The sequence below is a fragment of the Trichomonas vaginalis genome, chromosome VI (assembly GCF_026262505.1).
Source record: "Trichomonas vaginalis G3 chromosome VI, whole genome shotgun sequence".
NCBI classification, from domain to species: Eukaryota; Parabasalia; order Trichomonadida; family Trichomonadidae; genus Trichomonas; species Trichomonas vaginalis.
Genome location: NC_067208.1, coordinates 9,534,044 through 9,554,298, shown reverse-complemented (window position 1 = coordinate 9,554,298; position 20,255 = coordinate 9,534,044). Strand labels below are relative to the sequence as shown.

Below are 20,255 nucleotides of genomic sequence, written 5' to 3'. Positions count from 1 at the left end.
TTAACAAATTTTAATCAAAATAGCAAAAATCTATTTGATAGCTGTAAGCAAACAATAATTTTTATTTCAAGCAAAATCAATTATTTTCATCTAAACGTATAAAATTGTCAATTTATGAGAATAAATTTAAAATCTCATGAAATATAAAGGAGAGTAATATTTTCAATTTTCTTTGTCTCAAATATTTTCTGTTGGGAATTTTCTTGTTATCAAAAAATAATTTTAATATTTGTTTATTTCATTACATACAATAACATTTTAAAAACTCTATTTGTTCACAAGAAAATTTTTTCCCTTCATATGAAGAAACATTTTGTTCTCCATTTGATGCTGAGTCTAAATCTCGATTTTGATTTTTCTTCTTTCCAAATTTCTTTTTTCCAAATTAGAAGTTTAATTCAAATTTTCAATAGTTTATATATTTTCTCAAACCGTCTCAGATTTTCTCACTTTTTAGGGATTTTCTCTCAAAATATACAAAAATAGTAATATCAATACATGTGTCTAATATACTTTAAAACCATCGTGATAAAATTCAAAAACGAAGAGTTCTTCTCTCCAAATTTTTTTCAAAATCAAAAAAATGAGATAAAAAAGCACGTTTGGAAAATTCATTTTTAGCATTTTAGGAATTTTCTCACTTTTCTTCCAAATTGACATCCTTACAATTATTAAAAAAAAACAAATTTTAATTTTGATGTGGGAATAAAATTATTCTCACAAATTGTAAAGATTTGAGAGCGTTTTGAAAAAAATCGAAATTATCAAAATGGATAAATTATGAAAAGATTTAATTGTGCATTTAAGTTAAATAAAAATATATTTGTAATTGAGATAATATAGGATAATTCAAAATTTGTTTTGAAAATGCATTTGAATAGAAGAAAGAAAAATAATGTTTAAAGAAAAATAATATATAAGGCTTACTATAAAACAATAATTTGAATTCAAATTTACAATAAAAGTATTGTTTTTAAAATCAAAATTGAATAATTTGATTTATTTATTAAACTATATTTGATTTATCTTGTTTTTTAAAAATTACACCTTCTCTCAATTTTTTATTATCCTTTCAAAATTGCCGATCATTTCTTAAAAAAATTTGCATGAATTAATCATTTGATTTGTTTATTAAAATATATTTGATTTATCTTTATTTTTAAAAATTACACCTTCTCTCAATTTTTTATTATCCTTTCAAAATTGCCGATCATTTCTTAAACAATTTTGGATGAATTAATAATTTGATTTGTTTATTAAAATATATTTGATTTATCTTTATTTTTAAAAATTACACCTTCTCTCAATTTTTTATTATCCTTTCAAAATTGCCGATCATTTCTTAAACAATTTTGGATGAATTAATAATTTGATTTGTTTATTAAAATATATTTGATTTATCTTCTTTTTTAAAAAATTACACCTTCTCTCAATTTTTTATTATCCTTTCAAAATTACCGATCATGTCTCAATTTATTTGCAAATGTTCAATGATAAAACTTGCAAACCCACTCAAATTATAATGAAAAAATAATGGTGATTCAACTCAATATTTAATAAAATGGATTAAAAACAATAAACAAGAATGTAATTGGGTTGATTCCACCAAATTATTTTTTTTTAAAAAATTGATTGACGATTTTGAGAAACGGAACCAAACTCAGGCCCCTCCTGAAGAAATTAAAGTTAAAAAATTTAAAATTACCCATATGTGGATTGAAAATGGGAAATACATGTGTGGAGGTGAAATCAATGGACACTTTTATAAGTGTTCAAGGGACGATGTCAAAAAATATAATATCAAAAGCCTATTGGATTTTTATGAATCTCATATAGAAATTAAAGAACCAAAAGAATAAGAAGGAAAAACTAACTAAATAAACAATTACTTTTTATATAATTTTACTTTTTTTTTTTAATGTTTACCAATTACAAAGAGATAGAAAACTATAGTCAGGCTGAAAACAATTACCAGGATCAAAATTTTAATTGCTGCTCAATTGAACACGATTTTGGAGGGCAAAATTCAGTTAATGCGGATTTTGAATTTCTTATTTCAAAATTTTCGGACATTGATTTAGTGCTACAAAAAGAAGTTGCATATGATTTATTTTACAGGTTAACAACTAACTTTCCATTTGAAATTTTATTAAATTTTCAACAATTTAAACAACTCCTAATGGTATTAAAGGATTTAGAAGTATGTAAGGATATAAATTTAAAATTCATTTTTAGTGAACACAGTTTATTTATATTAAAATTAACACTTATAACATATAATGAAACAAAAGATGACACATTAATCAAGAATTTACATATAACTTTACTATTTGAATTGATAAAAACACAAGATAAAAAATATCTTCATAGGCTGATTCAATTATATATAAAACTCAATTTTTCGTCAGAAAAACAGATCTGTTTCAATTATTTAAGGCTTTTAACTGAAGAATTTCAGCTATCTGAGAAAATTTCCATTTCAATTCTGACTTTTGTTTCGGAGATAATTCTTGAATTTAGTCATCAAATATTTGATATATTTGGTGAATATTTTGTCAATTTTCCTGTAAAAAACATTTTTACAATACAAAATGAAAAAAAATACAATTGAATTGGTTTCATATATTATGTGTTGTCTCGCTAAGTTTCAAATGGATGAATTCTACGAGTTTATGCCTTTCAATTATTTAATAAAATTTTTTGAATATGTGCAAATCTGACACATATAGTGAATACAATATTAGCAATTTGTTAATTTTAATATATTCAAAAGAAAATTACTTGAAAGTTAAATCAATTATAAATGAAATGGTAAGCTTTATTGTCAAATTAAACTCTCGGACTCTATGCTTTTCAAGTAAGAATTTAGTATTTGACTTAATGTGCGAACTTTCTTATTCAATTTTACCGGATAAAAGCATTCTACCATCTCATAAAATAGATATAATTCAGTCATTTAATAATAATAATCCAATAAATGAAGATAATCTCGATTTTTACTTAAATTTATATTTAAATTTAATTGATGATCCAATTATCATACAAAATCAAATTGTTACTGATTCCATTATTAATTTTCTATCACAGAATTATGAGATCTTAGATGAAGATACAATCAGCGAATTTGAATCAAAATACCAAATTCATCCTGATTCATAGATTTTTTGATTATTGCTAACATAATAAGCAATTCATTGTCAGTAAAACACTATATTTTTAGATTCAAATCAGATACACACTTTTTTCTATATCTTCATATTCTGTTTAAATGATATTTAGCTATGATAACATAAGCTATTATGTATACATATATTTTTAAGTTTCTAACATATTTCTATTTCTGTTGTCTCTTATATTCTTTAGAAACATAATATTAATCACCATTTATTATTTTTATCATTGAAACATCAATAATGTCAAACAAATATCGTCATGATTTTTTAATATCTCCTGAAAAACTGTAGCAAAAATATTATTTACAAATGATTCATGATAGGGTTGTACAAACTGGCACGCCTGCTGGCACACCTTTTTTGGCCAGCTGGCACGATTTTTTAAAAAAACACATTAAAAAAGTCACTTTTTCCCCATCTAATGAGATTTTTTTTACAATTTTTTTCCCCTTATTTTTCAATTTAGATATGATTTTAAGCTCTCAAAATTGAAGTTTACCTGATGTTTCTTAGTTTTTATGATAATAAAATGTTGCAAAGTTGAGTTTGGATTCAATAAATTTAAGAAAATTTTATTTTACAATGAAATTATAAGAAAGGATGTTTTTATCCTATGTCAAAGAGAATACATTTGTAGATCCCGACTTTTGACATGGTTGAAAATTCCAAAAAAAAATTCAAAATTTAAAAAAAAATTAAAAAATATAAATTTCATGTTAAAAAATGATTTTTGAAATTTTTTTGGAAAAATAGAATGTCATATTTTTATGTTTTATTGCTATTTTTACGAAATCAATAAAATATTTGTTAATTTGGCTGAGATTATAAATAAAATCTTTCTAAATCTTGCAATTGATTGCTAAAATCTGTTTTATGTATTAATTGGCATTGAGATTCGTTATAAAAGAATGCAAATTATTTTGTATGAGTAAACGTATTTTGTAAAATTTCAAATTCTCTTCTCTCATTACTTACCTTAGATCTCTCGGCTTTTAGCTCTCAGATTTCGCTGATAGAACTCAGGTTTTAGTTATGTACTCATAGATGTATCATTACTGCCCGCAGATCTCTCATTACTACCTTACTAACCAGATCTTAACTCTCATTACTACCTTACTAACCAGATCTTAACTCTCATTACTACCTTACTCATCAGATCTTAACTCTCATTACTACCTTACTAACCAGATCTTAACTCTTATTACTACCTTACTATCTTAACTCTCATTACTACCTTACTAACCAGATCTTAACTCTCATTACTACCTTACTAACCAGATCTTAACTCTTATTACTACCTTACTAACCAGATCTTAACTCTCATTACTACCTTACTAACCAGATCTTAACTCTCATTACTACCTTACTAACCAGATCTTAACTCTCATTACTACCTTACTAACCAGATCTTAACTCTCATTACTACCTTACTAACCAGATCTTAACTCTCATTACTACCTACTACTTAAATCTTAACCTCATTACTACCTACTAACCAGATCTTAACTCTTATTACTACCTTACCAGATCTTAACTCTCATTACTACCTTACTAACCAGATCTTAACTCTCATTACTACCTTACTAACCAGATCTTAACTCTCATTACTACCTTACTAACCAGATCTTAACTCTCATTACTACCTTACTAACCAGATCTTAACTCTTATTACTACCTTACTAACCAGATCTTAACTCTCATTACTACCTTACTAACCAGATCTTAACTCTCATTACTACCTTACTAACCAGATCTTAACTCTCATTACTACCTTACTAACCAGATCTTAACTCTTATTACTACCTTACTAACCAGATCTTAACTCTCATTACTACCTTACTAACCAGATCTTAACTCTCATTACTACCTTACTCATCAGATCTTAACTCTCATTACTACCTTACTAACCAGATCTTAACTCTTATTACTACCTTACTAACCAGATCTTAACTCTCATTACTACCTTACTAACCAGATCTTAACTCTCATTACTACCTTACTAACCAGATCTTAACTCTCATTACTACCTTACTAACCAGATCTTAACTCTCATTACTACCTTACTAACCAGATCTTAACTCTTATTACTACCTTACTAACCAGATCTTAACTCTCATTACTACCTTACTAACCAGATCTTAACTCTCATTACTACCTTACTAACCAGATCTTAACTCTCATTACTACCTTACTAACCAGATCTTAACTCTTATTACTACCTTACTAACCAGATCTTAACTCTCATTACTACCTTACTAACCAGATCTTAACTCTCATTACTACCTTACTAACCAGATCTTAACTCTTATTACTACCTTACTAACCAGATCTTAACTCTCATTACTACCTTACTAACCAGATCTTAACTCTCATTACTACCTTACTAACCATCTTAACTCTCATTACTACCTTACTAACCAGATCTTAACTTTCATTACTACCTTACTAACCAGATCTTAACTCTCATTACTACCTTACTAAAGATCTTAACTCTCATTACTACCTTACTAACCAGATCTTAACTCTCATTACTACCTTACTAACCAGATCTTAACTCTTATTACTACTTACTAACCAGATCTTAACTCTCATTACTACCTTACTAACCAGATCTTAACTCTCATTACTACCTTACTAAGATCTTAACTCTCATTACTACCTTACTAACCAGATCTTAACTCTCATTACTACCTTACTAACCAGATCTTAACTTTCATTACTACCTTACTAACCAGATCTTAACTCTCATTACTACCTTACTAACCAGATCTTAACTCTCATTACTACCTTACTAACCAGATCTTAACTCTCATTACTACCTTACTAACCAGATCTTAACTCTTATTACTACCTTACTAACCAGATCTTAACTCTCATTACTACCTTACTAACCAGATCTTAACTCTCATTACTACCTTACTAACCAGATCTTAACTCTTATTACTACCTTACTAACCAGATCTTAACTCTCATTACTACCTTACTAACCAGATCTTAACTCTCATTACTACCTTACTAACCAGATCTTAACTCTCATTACTACCTTACTAACCAGATCTTAACTTTCATTACTACCTTACTAACCAGATCTTAACTCTCATTACTACCTTACTAACCAGATCTTAACTCTCATTACTACCTTACTAACCAGATCTTAACTCTCATTACTACCTTACTAACCAGATCTTAACTCTCATTACTACCTTACTCATCAGATATCTAATTATTTACATATGATTTCTCACATCTCACTCAAGTCTCATTACTTACCCTATCTTTTTAACCTTTTCTGATAATTACTGAAATAACTAAATCCTTTTTTAGTTTAATTCTGATATTAAATTTTTAAAATCTCTTTAATTTTTTGAACTACGCCTTTAATTTGTAATTGCCGATTTCACAGATTTGAACCATTTAATAAAATAACATTATTCAACTTAATCATATCAAACATGGTAGTTTGATTTTCAGATCTACATTTTAAAAACCTCTTTATTATCTTGAGTTATACTTTTATTATATAATACCTGAGTTCATAATTGAAAACTCTTAATTAGAGTACAATATTCAACTTAATCATAACAAGATTTGTTGAATTTCAAATTTGATTTATATCTTCCATCACTTAAAACTCTCACAGCTTACAATATAAGCTAAAAAGTATATTTTTCATAGTAATAAAATTAATTATTAAATTTTTTACTTTTTCCTTTCCAAAACTAGAAAAAAAGGAAGGGAAAAGGGAAAAAGAAGAAAGAAAAGAGAAAAAGAAAAAAAAAAAGAAGAGAAAAGAAGAAAAAATAATAATGAGCATATTATATAATTGTGGTCATAGGCCGAGTGGCGTGGAAAGGATGTCGCCCTTCGGGCTCCACCCTTTCCACGCCACGAGGCCCGATTTTGGCCACTTTTTTGATTTTGGCCGCGTGCCAGCTCCTGGCAGGCGGCCCGCAAAATTGTGCCAGTTTGTACAACCCTATATATTATATAGAACAAAACTGCAAATAAGTATTTATATATATATTTATATGATGTTAGATGTAGACTTGATAATGCATTAGCAATTAATGGAAGAGAAATACAAGAGTTTGTAATACAGTTGTTGATATTCGATATATAATTTGCATGTACTTGTTATGAAAATATAATTCATTATTGAGTCAAAATGAAGGCAACTATCTTATGAACAGAAAATTTTCCTATCTTGAATATGATCTTTCCTTATTTATTATTCGAAATTGAAAAAATAAGTATTTTTCGAATATTTTCAAATTAAGAAAAGAGAAATGTAAAAGTCTATTTAGTAAATAATTCTGATATATGTTTGCATGTATTTACATTTGCAATTTTTCTCTACTTCCTATAGACATGATGAAAAGTTCAAACAAAAGCAAATTTATGATATTCTTCTGAATCGTCGAATTCGATTGTAATAACTCTAAGTGTAAATCGACTGATAAGTTGAATAAAGATTCAATATTATAATAGAAGTTTGTTGAAACAAAAAGAAGAAAACTTTGACAAAAAAAACTATTGTTATTCCGATGATATTTTGTAATATGTTTAAGGGTGCACACGAGAGGATCATGTAAACTTCAGAATTTAGAACCTTATTTTTAGGCATTATCTTGGCTACCTATTTAGGCTCGAAAAGCAAAAAAATATCAAAAAATACAACTTGACTCCATTATGACCCTTTCATGGAGGTAGTTTTTATCCGCTAGTATTTTCCCTTTGAATCTCTTTACAATTCGAAATCAAATTCAAAACTCAGTAGAAGAAAGGAAGAATCGACTTACTACGGTTGTAATACGAATAAATACATATATTTAATTATTTTTATTTACATAATAATTGTTTGAAGCTCATATTCCAACAAATTTTTAAATAAAAACATTAAAATGTTGAAAATGTTCATATATTTTAATAGGGTTTTGGCACTTTATTGAGGAATTACTACATACATAGTCGAACTGAACTTGATATTTTGAAATTTAAATTATTTATCAAAATTAAAATTTAACTTGAAATTTATAATTATTTAGTCATATTTTGCATAATTCTAAGTAGATTTTGTAAAAAATCAAGAAAGAAAAATTTTAACGTGCTTTATTTTTTCTTTTTTATAATAATACATATTATTATATAATTAACATATTCATAATGTTTCACCCTTTCAAAAATATAATCCTCCTCCTCTCAAATAAACGTACATACGGGTGGCCTCTTTTTTCAAAAAATTAAAATTTGAAATTTTGGGCTCAAATATTAGAGATTTTTTCAACCTTCAACGATATATGTTGTCTATATCAGACCTCCTTTCTTTTTGATACTTAACATTGTTCCTAAATCTTAGCCGTTAAGGCTGTTCTGAAAATATTTTTTTTCGAAAAAATTCGAAAAAAATTCTTAAAATTCAAAAATCCCTTAATTCCTGAGGATTTTGGAAAAAAGTTTTTACATGAACATGTGTATATTATATGAAGTATATTGATAAGGTAAAAATCAAATTTTATTGCATATTCATCGAGAAAATAAACTAACGAATCCCTCAAAATTGAGAGGGTAATCCTCCTCCTCTCAAATAAACGTACATACGGGTGCACCCTTAAGTATATCAATAATGTTTTCTTAGTTTACATATTATTGATATTTGTATCATGCTGAAATGTGAGATCAATTCGATTGTATCATCGCTTATCTTGATGTGGTAAATTTTTGTCATTTCAACTATAAATGGAATAATTATAGGTTCAAAACGAACAGTGTAAATGTCGTCGAACATTTCAATGCATACGAATTTGAAATCAATATGTGTATCTTCTACAAGGTACTGATCAATGTATGATTTAAATTTTTAGAAAATTATCTCTGTTTTAGTTTAATAAAATAATATTGCGCGGTGAATTTGTATCTCAAAATTATGTAACTGTATCGGTAACAACTTCAAATGTCTTATTGACAAGATTTGTAAAAAAAAATCAAAAATATACTTGAGATCATATAAATGTGCTCTTCTCTTTATAACGTAAGAATTGATCAAAGATAACATGTGTACTACTGATTGATTTTGGAGGATTGCTATGATTAGAGACGATTTGATTAAATAATTCAATGAAAAATGGACTATTTGATTCATCAATTAGGAGATTCGATTGTTTGTATTCGATTGCACTTCTGCATTTGGTGAATTAGTTGTATCGTAAATCAAGGAAAGTTAATCATCTGCTGTGATACTCTTAAAAAATTAAAAGAACGAATTTTTTTTCTAAATACAATTAATGGCATCAGATGATTAGATTACTTTTTTAGAAATCATCAATCAAATTTGGCATATTTTTGAAAGAATATCTAAAGACAAGACACCCAATAAGAGTTTTTGTGCATACGGTTCTCGGGCGCCTATGTCACATTCACAAAGGACTCCGTCTTTATTAGCAAACTCAGAAGAAATGTTTAACTAAAAGAAAAATTATTTCATCAAGACTAATAAATGTTTTAAAAAAGCAAATCACATCATTAACATATCAGTTTTAATTACAAAACTCAACGATACATAACAAATTTCTTCGAAATTTAAATTCTCATTAAAAAATTCTTTTGATACAAATTAAATAGCTACATATTCGATTTTCCCATTGATACGAACTTATTGTTTTCATTCAAGATTTACAAGAAATCAAATACTTATTTCACAACAACAAATATCTATTTTTACTCAAACACGAGCATGTATTTACTAATAAATTCATGTTTTTACATCATTACATTTGACAATACTATCAAAACAACCCCAAAATCAAACTAATTTTCGATATTCTTTATTCAGACCAGAGAATTCATATAAATCATCGATTACTCAAATTTAAGTATTCATTTAATGTAATAATTGTTAGATATTAGGCGTTTTATATAAAATTCTCCCTATTTCAAATTTTCAAGCGAATTAAGTCGATATTTCATACATTTTATAATATACAAATCATGTGTAAGTACAATAGCTTTAATTATTTACAATATTGATCATTTTATTACGAAATCCAAAAATTTAATCAGCAAAATCGATGTTTTTATATAAGATTAGAATGATTTACATCATTGTTTCCATGCACTAGCTGTTAAAATGCTGATGACAGCTAAAAGAATCGCAATTTCATAACTTGAATATAAGATTCAAATGAATCGGCATTATTTGACATTTACATCATTGAAATGTCAAATAATGCCGATTCATTTTTTTGATGAAAACAATGAAATTCAATCACGATTTTCAGATAACAGTATCAAAACACACATCAACTATGAATAATTTACACTTTGATCAATCACCTGATGATGTTTGGGAACTCTTTTACAATACATCACCTAATTCAGAACCAATTCAAGGTACAAATGTTACAGCAAGATCAACAAATAATGAATGCTTCTTATATAACTGTATATTCATCACCATTACGACCAATAGTGCCATTTATTTTACGAATACAAACAATAAATTTCTTAACTCATATTGTTCATTTACTAATTGCAGCAGTAATACAGATGGTGGATCTATCTACTTTAACTGTGATAGTTCCATTGTCCAATACCGAACATGTGGCTACAAATCAAAAACAAACTCTCAAGAAGGACATCATTCATATGTTAAATTAGTTTATAATTCAAATAATAAAAATTATCTTTATGAAAGTTCTTTTTATGAATGCGGAAATTTAGAAAAATCTTTTACAAATTATCTATTTTATGGAAATATTGAAGTTAAATCAATCAACACAAGTTTCTGTGAAGCAGCCTCTGGCTCAGGAATACTTCTAAATCAACCAACAAGTCTAAGTAATGTAACATATTCATCATTTTGTAACACAACATCATATTATTTAATTTTAGAATTAGATTATGGTAATTATAATTTTAATTTTTGTAATGTTTTGAATAATGAACACAAAGAATCTGATTATGGAACATTCTATGCAGATGGATCAACTGTTCTTATTGAAAACTGTTCATTTCTTGGAAACACAGAATCAGGAGTAGAATTTTATCAAGATTATTCTGGTTCAATTACAGTTAAAGATTCTTTCTGTGACAGAATAGGTAAAACAAAAGGATCAGTTACAACAATTAATGTTCAAAATATATCTTCTATTCATCATCTTTCTCACTTTTCATCATATCTGTGTGAAACAGAGTTTCCTATTTTAGATAAAAAGCCTATGAAATCTGCTTTTGATTTATATCATCAATTTTCCTTTAGACGAAGGCGTTAATATTCATGATTTATGAATTTATATAATCAAAAAATTGTAATTAAAGACCATTATTAACGAAAGCATTCATCAATTGTTTAATATCAATTGAAATATGAAAAACTTTATATTCAAAAGATGATGCGGCTTGATTTCTCAATTTAATTTCCAAAGAGTTCGTATTTGTTACAGTGAATTTAAATAATTAGTACTGATATAGTAATGCAATAATATCGGGAACATGGCTCTTAATTTCGAAATAGGTTTTCTTTGTAAGGCATCTAAGTATTAACAAACTGATATTTCAATAAAGAGTTCAATATTATAGTTAGTATACCTAAGTCGTGTACTGTGGCACTGCGCGCCTCCTACACAACTTAGCGGTTTTGACACTTTACAAAACCATTAACGTATATTTTACAACACAAACGACAACACTAACTTAACCTTAAATATTTACAAACCGCCAACCACAAACGACTTCATTAATGTAAAAATAAACGTTCTCACTTACAAAAGTATTGCAACTCCTCCCATTGCTGTGCTTCACATAACAGCTCATAATCTTCTGACTCACTTTCTTCTTCATATAGGTCAAAATCACTGTCAAAATGAATGTTAGTAAGTTTTGACAAAGCTAATGAAACACGTTTACCGTTTGTATCGTATGCTTGTATAAACTTTCCATTCTTCATTCCTTCATAAACGCTCAAACTAACTTTACCCTTTCTCCCTCGTATCTGATAGAATGTATTTTCACGAGGAACGAAGAACAAATTCTTGAACTCATGACCGTTGTAGTTTGTTATCTCAATAGTTTTCGTCATTTATATAAAATAAAATAAAAAATAAACTTAAAAATTAATGATATCACCACTCTCACACGTATGAAAACATCCATTTAAATTTAGGTGAAGTGGTGAGATCTCACCTCTTTTTTCACCTCTTTTTTCACCCTGTTGAATTCATTGCTTTATAACTCTCTTCCTTGGTTTCTTTTTAGTTGCTTTCTTCACGTCTGTCTCCAACTTGACTGTCTTTCTTCTTCGGCCGTAATGATACCAGTTACTTCCACCAGTCAATGGGTCAAATGGTCTTTCGTAAGGGTTTCCATACATTCCATAAGGTCCGTATGGATAAACTACTGGTGGAGAAGAAACATTTTCTTTAGTTCCATCGACTCTATTTAAATGCATTGTTTCACCTTTCATCTGGTCATTAAAGTCTTTTGCGTGTTTTGCAAACTCATCGTCCTTTCCTAAAGCATTTTCTGACTCAGCCGCAACCAAATTGGATGCTTTATTTATGAGCCCTATTTTATTTAATCTTAACTTCTTTGCAACCCAGCCTCCAATCTTTCCTTTATTTGCATCTAATGTCTTCGAAACCCTTCCTCCACTCATTTTATTTACTGCGTCATAAGCTCCAAGTGCTTTTGCTCCAAATGCTAATGCTTTTGTTCCCATTGCGCCTAAAGCTGCCCAAGCTACCATTTACCCCATATTAAAATCATCTCTCTTCAATATTATCTCATAAAAGTTCTCGTTACTGGAGAAAGTCAATGAAACATAAGCGTTCTCACGGGCTTCGCCCTCACCGCTTTGCGGTCTATCTAACTTCTTTCTTATATCATCTATACGCTTCAAAATGTCTGAACAATTGCTAACATCTTCTACAACAGTTATTTCATCATGAATGACCTTCAAGAACAAGCTCATTTAATATGCAATTAAAATCATCTCAATAATGAGTCCATCCTTTCCATCTTTAGGTAGCACAACATCTTTCATTGAAGAAGGTTCGACAAGTCTTATGTTAAACTTACTGACAAAGTTTGTTATACTATAATGCTTTGGCGGCGAATACATATAGTTTGAAAGACATAATATAGATTCTTCAGCAAATTCACTTATACTGGATTTTATAACAATGTTCTCACGAGACCAAACGCCACCAATTGACAATCTTGTAAGCAATCCTGCTGAACCTTCAACTGTAAACGTCGATGGTAACATTCCACGAAGGTCATCTATTGACATCGTTGAGTCACTGTATTTAAATATTTTCTTAAAGCAATCGTCATTATCTAACCATGCAATAGCTTTGAAGTTTTCATTCGAATATACATCTGCTTCATTAAATGTAAATCCTGACTTCTTTGCAGAGATGACTTTAAAATCTATTGAGTTTGTTTCAAAATTATATGCTATGGTAACTTCTGAAGGTAATGGATGTCCTTCCGCAGTCAGTTGTTCTCTCACTACCATTTGAAGCTTTGTGTTAAAAACTTTCATGTCATCTCCTGTATCTAAGTTCACATACACAGCAACAGGGAAACTATCTTGCTTCTTTGTTTCATCATTATATCTTAAAACATTAAAGTTCTTCAATAATATTGTCCTTCCTGCTGGAATACTTCTAACTTGTCTTATTTCAATAGCTTTCTCACCTCCTACATACTCTACCCAGTGTCTTGGATATTCATAAGTATACTGACTTTCTTGAATTTTGGTAGGTTTCATCATAACGTGTTCATAGTATATCTTTATACTCTTGTCAGTTAGACTCGGTGCTATGTTCTGAATATTTCTGACTTGCATTTTTAATGAAGATAAAATGAAGCATTTAATACATGACGTAGATGAAGACATGAATGAAACTACAGACAAACTTAACTCTTCTCTCATTCTTCCTTTCAGTAAGGACTATGAGTTCTGTTCAAATGGTGTTTATTTCTATTGTGGAAAGATGGGTTCAGGTAAGACATTTAACCTCATTCGTCATATACTCATAACAGAGCGTTTAGGAAACGACTCTTACTATGACCAAATCATTATATCAGCAACTTCAGACTCTATGGATTCAACAGCGAAAACATTTATGTCAAAAGTTCAAGCCTCTGTCGTTAAAGTTTCAGACAGTGAACTCATTGAATTTCTTCAACGTTACATTCGACGTAAGAGGAAATATTATGCCATTGTTGAATTTATACAGTCAGGAATGCAAAAGACTTCAGAAGAGATGGAAAGAATTATTGACAAACACCACTTACGTCAATACTCAGGAGTTTACGATATGAAACGACTGACAAACTACATTCTATCAAAACTTTCAAAATACCCCTTCAAAAAGTATCCTTCAAACACTCTGCTCGTTTGTGACGACTTCGCCGGAAAAGGTTTAGTGTCAAAGCCTGACTCACCATTAGCTAACATCATTACTAAAGTCAGACATTACCATTTAACTGTAGCAATACTTATGCAAACATGGCGTTTTCTTGCTTTAAACATAAAACGTCTCATAACTGACTTCGTTATCTTTCAAGGTTTCTCACGTTATGATATTGAACTCATTTGGAAACAGTCAGGTATAACATTACCTTTTGAAGAAATTTGGGAAGCATATAAGTCTCTCATCTCTCCTCGTTCATACCTTGAGATTCATATCATGACTAATACCATTAAAGTCAAAAATATTCCATGGGAACGACCAACATTGTTTTAAAGTTTAACCTTCAATTGACTGATGGTAAACAAATTCCATGCATCTCTGTCGCCATTTCTGTTAATATTTTTGCTGTCATTCATATCATCCACTTCCCCATCCGTTAGCTTTTGAGGATATGCGTTAGAATAGCTGTTCTTAAATGAAGGCTTTTCACCTTTGAGAGCATAAACTCTATAACTTTCTGCATACTTTATGTTTGAACCTCCTGAGCCATCATTGACATAAATTTTTATAGGCTTCCACCCTTTGTTCATGTTCCTGCTTCTTCCCTTAGCTCTTTTGTTCAGTAGTTCTACATCTTTATACACAGCACCTGTCTCAGTGAATTCAACAATATTTTCATTCGTTAGCTTTACATTCAAACCCTTGTCGAGTATATTGTTCATTTCATACATATAAAAGGTTTTTATTCTATATGAAATGAGAAGCAAATCCATCTTAGCTGGTGCCGTTAATGTTCCAATTGAACCAACATCAAATGTTGACTCACGAACGACAAACAATATTGTCATAAAGAACTATAGTTCAGAGTGTTTGAAAGAAAAAGAACCAGAGCTGAAATCCGTGAATTTAAACACAGCTTCAAACGCTAACGCTACATCAGATGTTAAGTTAGAGTATCCACCACTGGACCAAATTCTTTCAAGAGAAGCCAACGACAATCCTTACACAAATGTTCAAACAAATCCTTCAGATAACGTAGACCATTACCTTCTTCAGTTATACCAAACAATTTTACTCAAAGACGATAAGAAGCTTTTGACAAATCTTATAAGTAAGAACCAAATAATTCTAACAAAGGAGGACCTTGAAAATGTTATCTCACGAATAACAGGGAAACAATGTGTCATTGACTATCTCGACCCTGAAATCGAATGCTGTGGTCAAACGCCACCATTCATGAAAATAGGTAACATCCGCATCATTGAAACACCAGGAACTACAGGAGTTGAGTTTAAGTATAAATATTCGAACGAGTATACAAAACTTTCAACAGAATATAAACTTTGCTTGAAATATGTTTTAGTAAATTAAAGCAATTTGTAATATCTGTCCAAAACTTCTTCAACAGTATCGAACTCATCTTCATAATGCAAACCTAATCTTATTGACTTGGTGCAGTTTTCACTAACACAATATAGCGCTTTGCGCTCGGCGCCTTTGACGCCTTTTTCTGTTCTCTTGACTGACATAACTAATTCATTTGTTTCATCAAACAGCAACAACCAAAGTTCATGACCTAATACATAACATTCATACTTTATATTTTTAGCTCTGAGTTCTCTTGTAAGCTGTTGCATTTAATATTTTCTAAAAAGTCAACTTCAACAGTCATTCGCACTGGTGCCTTCAGTTCTACAGGCTCGCCTTGAAAGTCAACAAGTCTGAATTGCATGTCTTTCAAATTATGAGGACTAATGCGAACCCATTTACCTAAATGAGTTGCTATGACAGGAACGTTTGGAATGAACATTGAATTTACTTCATAACAGAAAGATTTATACTCTACTGAACCTTTACTATTAACTCCTGAAATGCCTGTGACATTAGCTATTTTAGACTCAATGTATAAACAATTGCCATAACATACGTATGGAACAGATTTCATCTCAATCGTTTTGTCAACACTTTTCAAAGGAAATGTCATATGGTATGCTCCTAAAAGAAGTTGAACTCTATGACTCATTCGTGTTATCTTGAACTCTTTCTTGCTACTGAACTTCAATGTTCCCTCAGAAGAGAGTTCGACATCTATGTTGTCAATAGTTTCTTCATTTATGAGAGTATCTATGACTCCAGCAATTTTATCTATTCTATACTCTGCTCTGTTAGGAAATGTTATAAAACTTCTTTTGTCATCTATTTCAATCTCTATGAAATCTGTTTCATCTGTTATGACAAAAGTTGCGATAGTATTGAAGTCAACAACTCTGAAAGCAAGTGCTTCATTCTGAAGACCTAAGTTTGTTTGTAGCTTTACTGTCCCGTATTCGTTTGGGTCTGTACTTTGCAAATAGAACAACATTTTATTCTCATTAAAATATGACTATTGCTGCATATGCGTATGAAACAAATGAAGCAAGAAGAGCACATGAACTAGTAAACGAAAACTCAACTTTAACCATTGAAGGCAATGATTTAGTCATTGACGATGGAAAAACTAAAAAAGTCATTGATTTCGATACTTTTAACACTTATGACCCATTCATTACAATAAGTAAAGTTCCTATCATAAATGATGGAACGGTGCAATATATAAATTCTACAGTAGATGCCTCATTAGTGAAAGTATTAAATGTTCTCATTGAATTGTTAAAGAGCTTTCGATTTGACGACAACATTAAATGCTTAAAGAATTTAGTCATGAATGAGAAACAAATTCTTGGCGTTGCTGGTAACAGTAATGATGTACACCTTATGACATTAGAATATTATAACGAACATAAAGATGAACTGAAAGGAGAGAAGGGTGACACCGGACCTCAAGGACCACAAGGAATACAAGGAATACAAGGAATACAAGGAATACAAGGACCTCAAGGCGAAAACGGTTTGGATGGAAAGGATGGAAAGGATGGAAAAACTGCTAAATCATGGATATGGGACCTTATAAATACTGGTTTAACAGCTGCTTCATATGGAGTTCTTCAATACCAAATCGGAAAGATATGGGCAGTACTTGGTGAAGAAGCTTTAGATGACATTAAAAATGCTTTGAACTTCATTTCAAATGGTTCGGATACTATTAAAACTTTATCTGGTTGGATGCAAGAAACAAGGAGTCAAATAGATACTGTAAGACGTATAGCAAACAATGCACGTACGGGATTGGATACTTTACGAGAAGCACAAAATACACTAAAGGAAGCAAATGATATTCTTGGCTCAGTATCAGACATGCATGAAGATTGGCTTAAAGGTATTGACAAATCTTTAAAAAATCACAGTCAGTCTATTGCTGACTACAAGAAAAGTATAGATTTTTTACATAGTGCTATGGACGTACATGATGGAAGCATAAGGAACTTACTTAATGCTAACAATAACTTACCAGGAACTATTAAAGCATTTATAAAGTCCTTTGTAAAACCCGGTGCTCTAACATTTAGGTCTTTGAGAGCAAGAGCATTGAAGTCAAGAGATGCAGAAACTCCAACAGAACCTACAGAAGGAACTGAAACAACAGAAACTCCAAAAGAACCACCAAAACCAACAGCTAATGAAATATTGTTCGAATATTTTCCAAGGTACTCTGTTCTCATTGCATACATTCAAGAAATACTTAAGAAAGCAGACTTGACTTTAGGAGATGATGAAAGTTCTGTATATCTTTCGTTCCAGTTTCAAATAGCAGAACTTTTGAGACAGATATGCTTAATGTATGACAACATCTCTGATTTCACAAGATATGATGACGACCATGACCCCGAACATGGTGAAGAAGAAGTTTTACAAACATCCATTAAGACAGGAAAGGTTTTAACTCAAAGTCTCATTATTGACACCAAAGATGGCGAAGTGGACGTTCTTCAAGAGCTGAAGAAAAATACTTCTTCGGGAGGTGGTGGTAGGCATGAACTTGAAATAAATGAGATAGAAGAGAAATTAGCCGAAAAAGCAGATAAAGAACATAAACACAATATCTCCGATATAAATGAACTTCAAGCTACATTAAATAGTAAAGCGGACAAAAATGAACTTGACGCAATGAACAAAGTTTTGAAATCTCATAAACACAACATCTCCGATATAAATGAACTTCAAGCTACATTAAATAGTAAAGCGGACAAGAACCATGTTCATTATATAACTTCAGACGAACAGATTATAACGGACTACCATGGATATTTAACACGAAGTGATGAAGCGAAGACAAAAAATGTTAATGAAAGAAGATATAAATACATTCGTGCTAAAGGTTATGACATAAGCTGTACTGTACAGTATGATGTAGCTAAAGCACCAGAAGCATTTGGTTATACCGGTGAAATTTATGCCTCTACTTTCAATGTTAACGGTGTATTAGTTGAACCAAGATTTATGTTAAGAGTTAAGGCAAAAATAACGTTTGAAGATGCTATTAAAAGTAAAGCTGACAAAGTTGAACTCGAAGCAATGAACAAAGTTTTGAAATCTCATAAACACAACATCTCCGATATAAATGAACTTCAAGCTACATTAGACAGTAAAGCTGACAAGAACCATACACATAAATCCTTCACTACTGTTAGAGCAGACGACATAATATTGAACTTTGACCTTGGTTCAAGTGCACCATTAGAAAATCCAAGTACAAGCGTAAAAGATACTCTTAACAGTTTAGATAAGAGTTGCAGGAACATTGAAAGTCATGCCAGAAACTTTGAAGCATATGAACTACCCGCAATGTTAGATAAGAAAGCAGACAAAACTTATGTAGATGAAGAACTAACAAAGAAATTTTCGAAACCAGATACAATGACATTTACAACAGAAATTATAAATGGTGAACCAGCAACTCCATTTGAATTTGTTAGAGGTCTTCAACCGGATACTTTTGAATTTTTCTTGGATAATTCTATTGAACTAACATACATTATAAAAGTGGAACAAATGCAAACATTTCATCCGGAGATACATTCCAAATGGTATTTAATGACATAAGTTTTTAGAATATGTTTATAGAGTTATGAGCATATATGATTTAATATATCCTATAGGAGCTGTTTATACGTCTATGAATCCAATAAAGCCAAACACTTTATTTGGTGGTAGATGGTATGAAATAGTTGACAGTTTTCCATTCTACACTAATACTCAGTCAATGAAGATGGGAGGTTCAAAGAAAATAGGTATTGAAAACCTTCCTTCACATATGCATAGGTTCAGTGGAAGAACATCTGTGGAAGGAAACCATTCACATTCAATAACAAAAAGAGGTTATACAAATCTTGCAGCGGGTTCGGATAGACAGGGAATGCATAGATATGATATCACAACTGACCCCAAAGATGTTAGCACAGGTATTTTCTGTGGAACTGCAGGAAATCATACACATGTTGTAGCTGGTATTACAGACCCAGCAGGTAATGGAAAAGATTATATGCCTCCTTATATAACAATGCACGCTTGGATACGAGTTGGTTAAAATCTTTAACTTTACATAAATGAGCTTGAAAGAAGTATTCGAACAACATCCATGGAGGTCATTTAAGAAATTCAATGAAGCTGCAAAGAGTTGGGGATTTACTAACAGAGCTGAAGTGAAAAGGTTCTTTGACAAAAATGTTGTACATCAAACAAATAAACCCTTACGACTACTTTTTACAATTTACTCCAACAACTCCTG

The 20,255-nt window shown here is 30.1% G+C and overlaps 8 protein-coding genes across 8 annotated transcripts, besides 2 other annotated features; 3 read left to right on the top strand and 5 right to left on the bottom strand.

Moving 5' to 3' along the window:
- The first annotated feature begins 7,740 nt into the window (after positions 1–7,740).
- Positions 7,741–8,781: a mobile genetic element.
- A 746-nt stretch (positions 8,782–9,527) lies between these two features.
- TVAGG3_0834910 (uncharacterized protein) lies at positions 9,528–11,440 on the top strand (the record flags this gene model as incomplete). Its single annotated transcript, XM_001295636.2, has 1 exon — positions 10,415–11,440. The coding sequence occupies one exon, from the start codon at positions 10,415–10,417 to the stop codon at positions 11,438–11,440; it is 1,026 nt and encodes a 341-aa protein (XP_001295637.2).
- A 305-nt stretch (positions 11,441–11,745) lies between these two features.
- Positions 11,746–20,255: a mobile genetic element.
- On the bottom strand, positions 11,926–12,246 carry TVAGG3_0834900 (uncharacterized protein; the record flags this gene model as incomplete). The annotated part of the gene is made up of 1 exon (XM_001295635.1): positions 11,926–12,246. The coding sequence occupies one exon, from the start codon at positions 12,244–12,246 to the stop codon at positions 11,926–11,928; it is 321 nt and encodes a 106-aa protein (XP_001295636.1).
- TVAGG3_0834890 (protein of unknown function, DUF4107 family) lies at positions 12,385–12,912 on the bottom strand (the record flags this gene model as incomplete). The annotated part of the gene is made up of 1 exon (XM_001295634.1): positions 12,385–12,912. One exon carries the CDS (start codon positions 12,910–12,912, stop codon positions 12,385–12,387), a length of 528 nt encoding a protein of 175 aa, XP_001295635.1.
- On the bottom strand, positions 13,138–13,458 carry TVAGG3_0834880 (uncharacterized protein; the record flags this gene model as incomplete). The annotated part of the gene is made up of 1 exon (XM_051248620.1): positions 13,138–13,458. One exon carries the CDS (start codon positions 13,456–13,458, stop codon positions 13,138–13,140), a length of 321 nt encoding a protein of 106 aa, XP_051084095.1.
- Positions 14,168–14,923, top strand: TVAGG3_0834870 (protein of unknown function, DUF4106 family; the record flags this gene model as incomplete). Its single annotated transcript, XM_051248619.1, has 1 exon — positions 14,168–14,923. The coding sequence occupies one exon, from the start codon at positions 14,168–14,170 to the stop codon at positions 14,921–14,923; it is 756 nt and encodes a 251-aa protein (XP_051084094.1).
- On the bottom strand, positions 14,920–15,321 carry TVAGG3_0834860 (uncharacterized protein; the record flags this gene model as incomplete). The annotated part of the gene is made up of 1 exon (XM_001329881.2): positions 14,920–15,321. The coding sequence occupies one exon, from the start codon at positions 15,319–15,321 to the stop codon at positions 14,920–14,922; it is 402 nt and encodes a 133-aa protein (XP_001329916.1).
- On the bottom strand, positions 15,958–16,227 carry TVAGG3_0834850 (uncharacterized protein; the record flags this gene model as incomplete). The annotated part of the gene is made up of 1 exon (XM_051248618.1): positions 15,958–16,227. The coding sequence occupies one exon, from the start codon at positions 16,225–16,227 to the stop codon at positions 15,958–15,960; it is 270 nt and encodes an 89-aa protein (XP_051084093.1).
- TVAGG3_0834840 (organellar and viral DNA polymerase type B) lies at positions 16,970–17,929 on the top strand (the record flags this gene model as incomplete). The annotated part of the gene is made up of 1 exon (XM_051248617.1): positions 16,970–17,929. A coding segment is annotated over one exon (960 nt), but the record flags the coding sequence as incomplete, so codon positions are not given.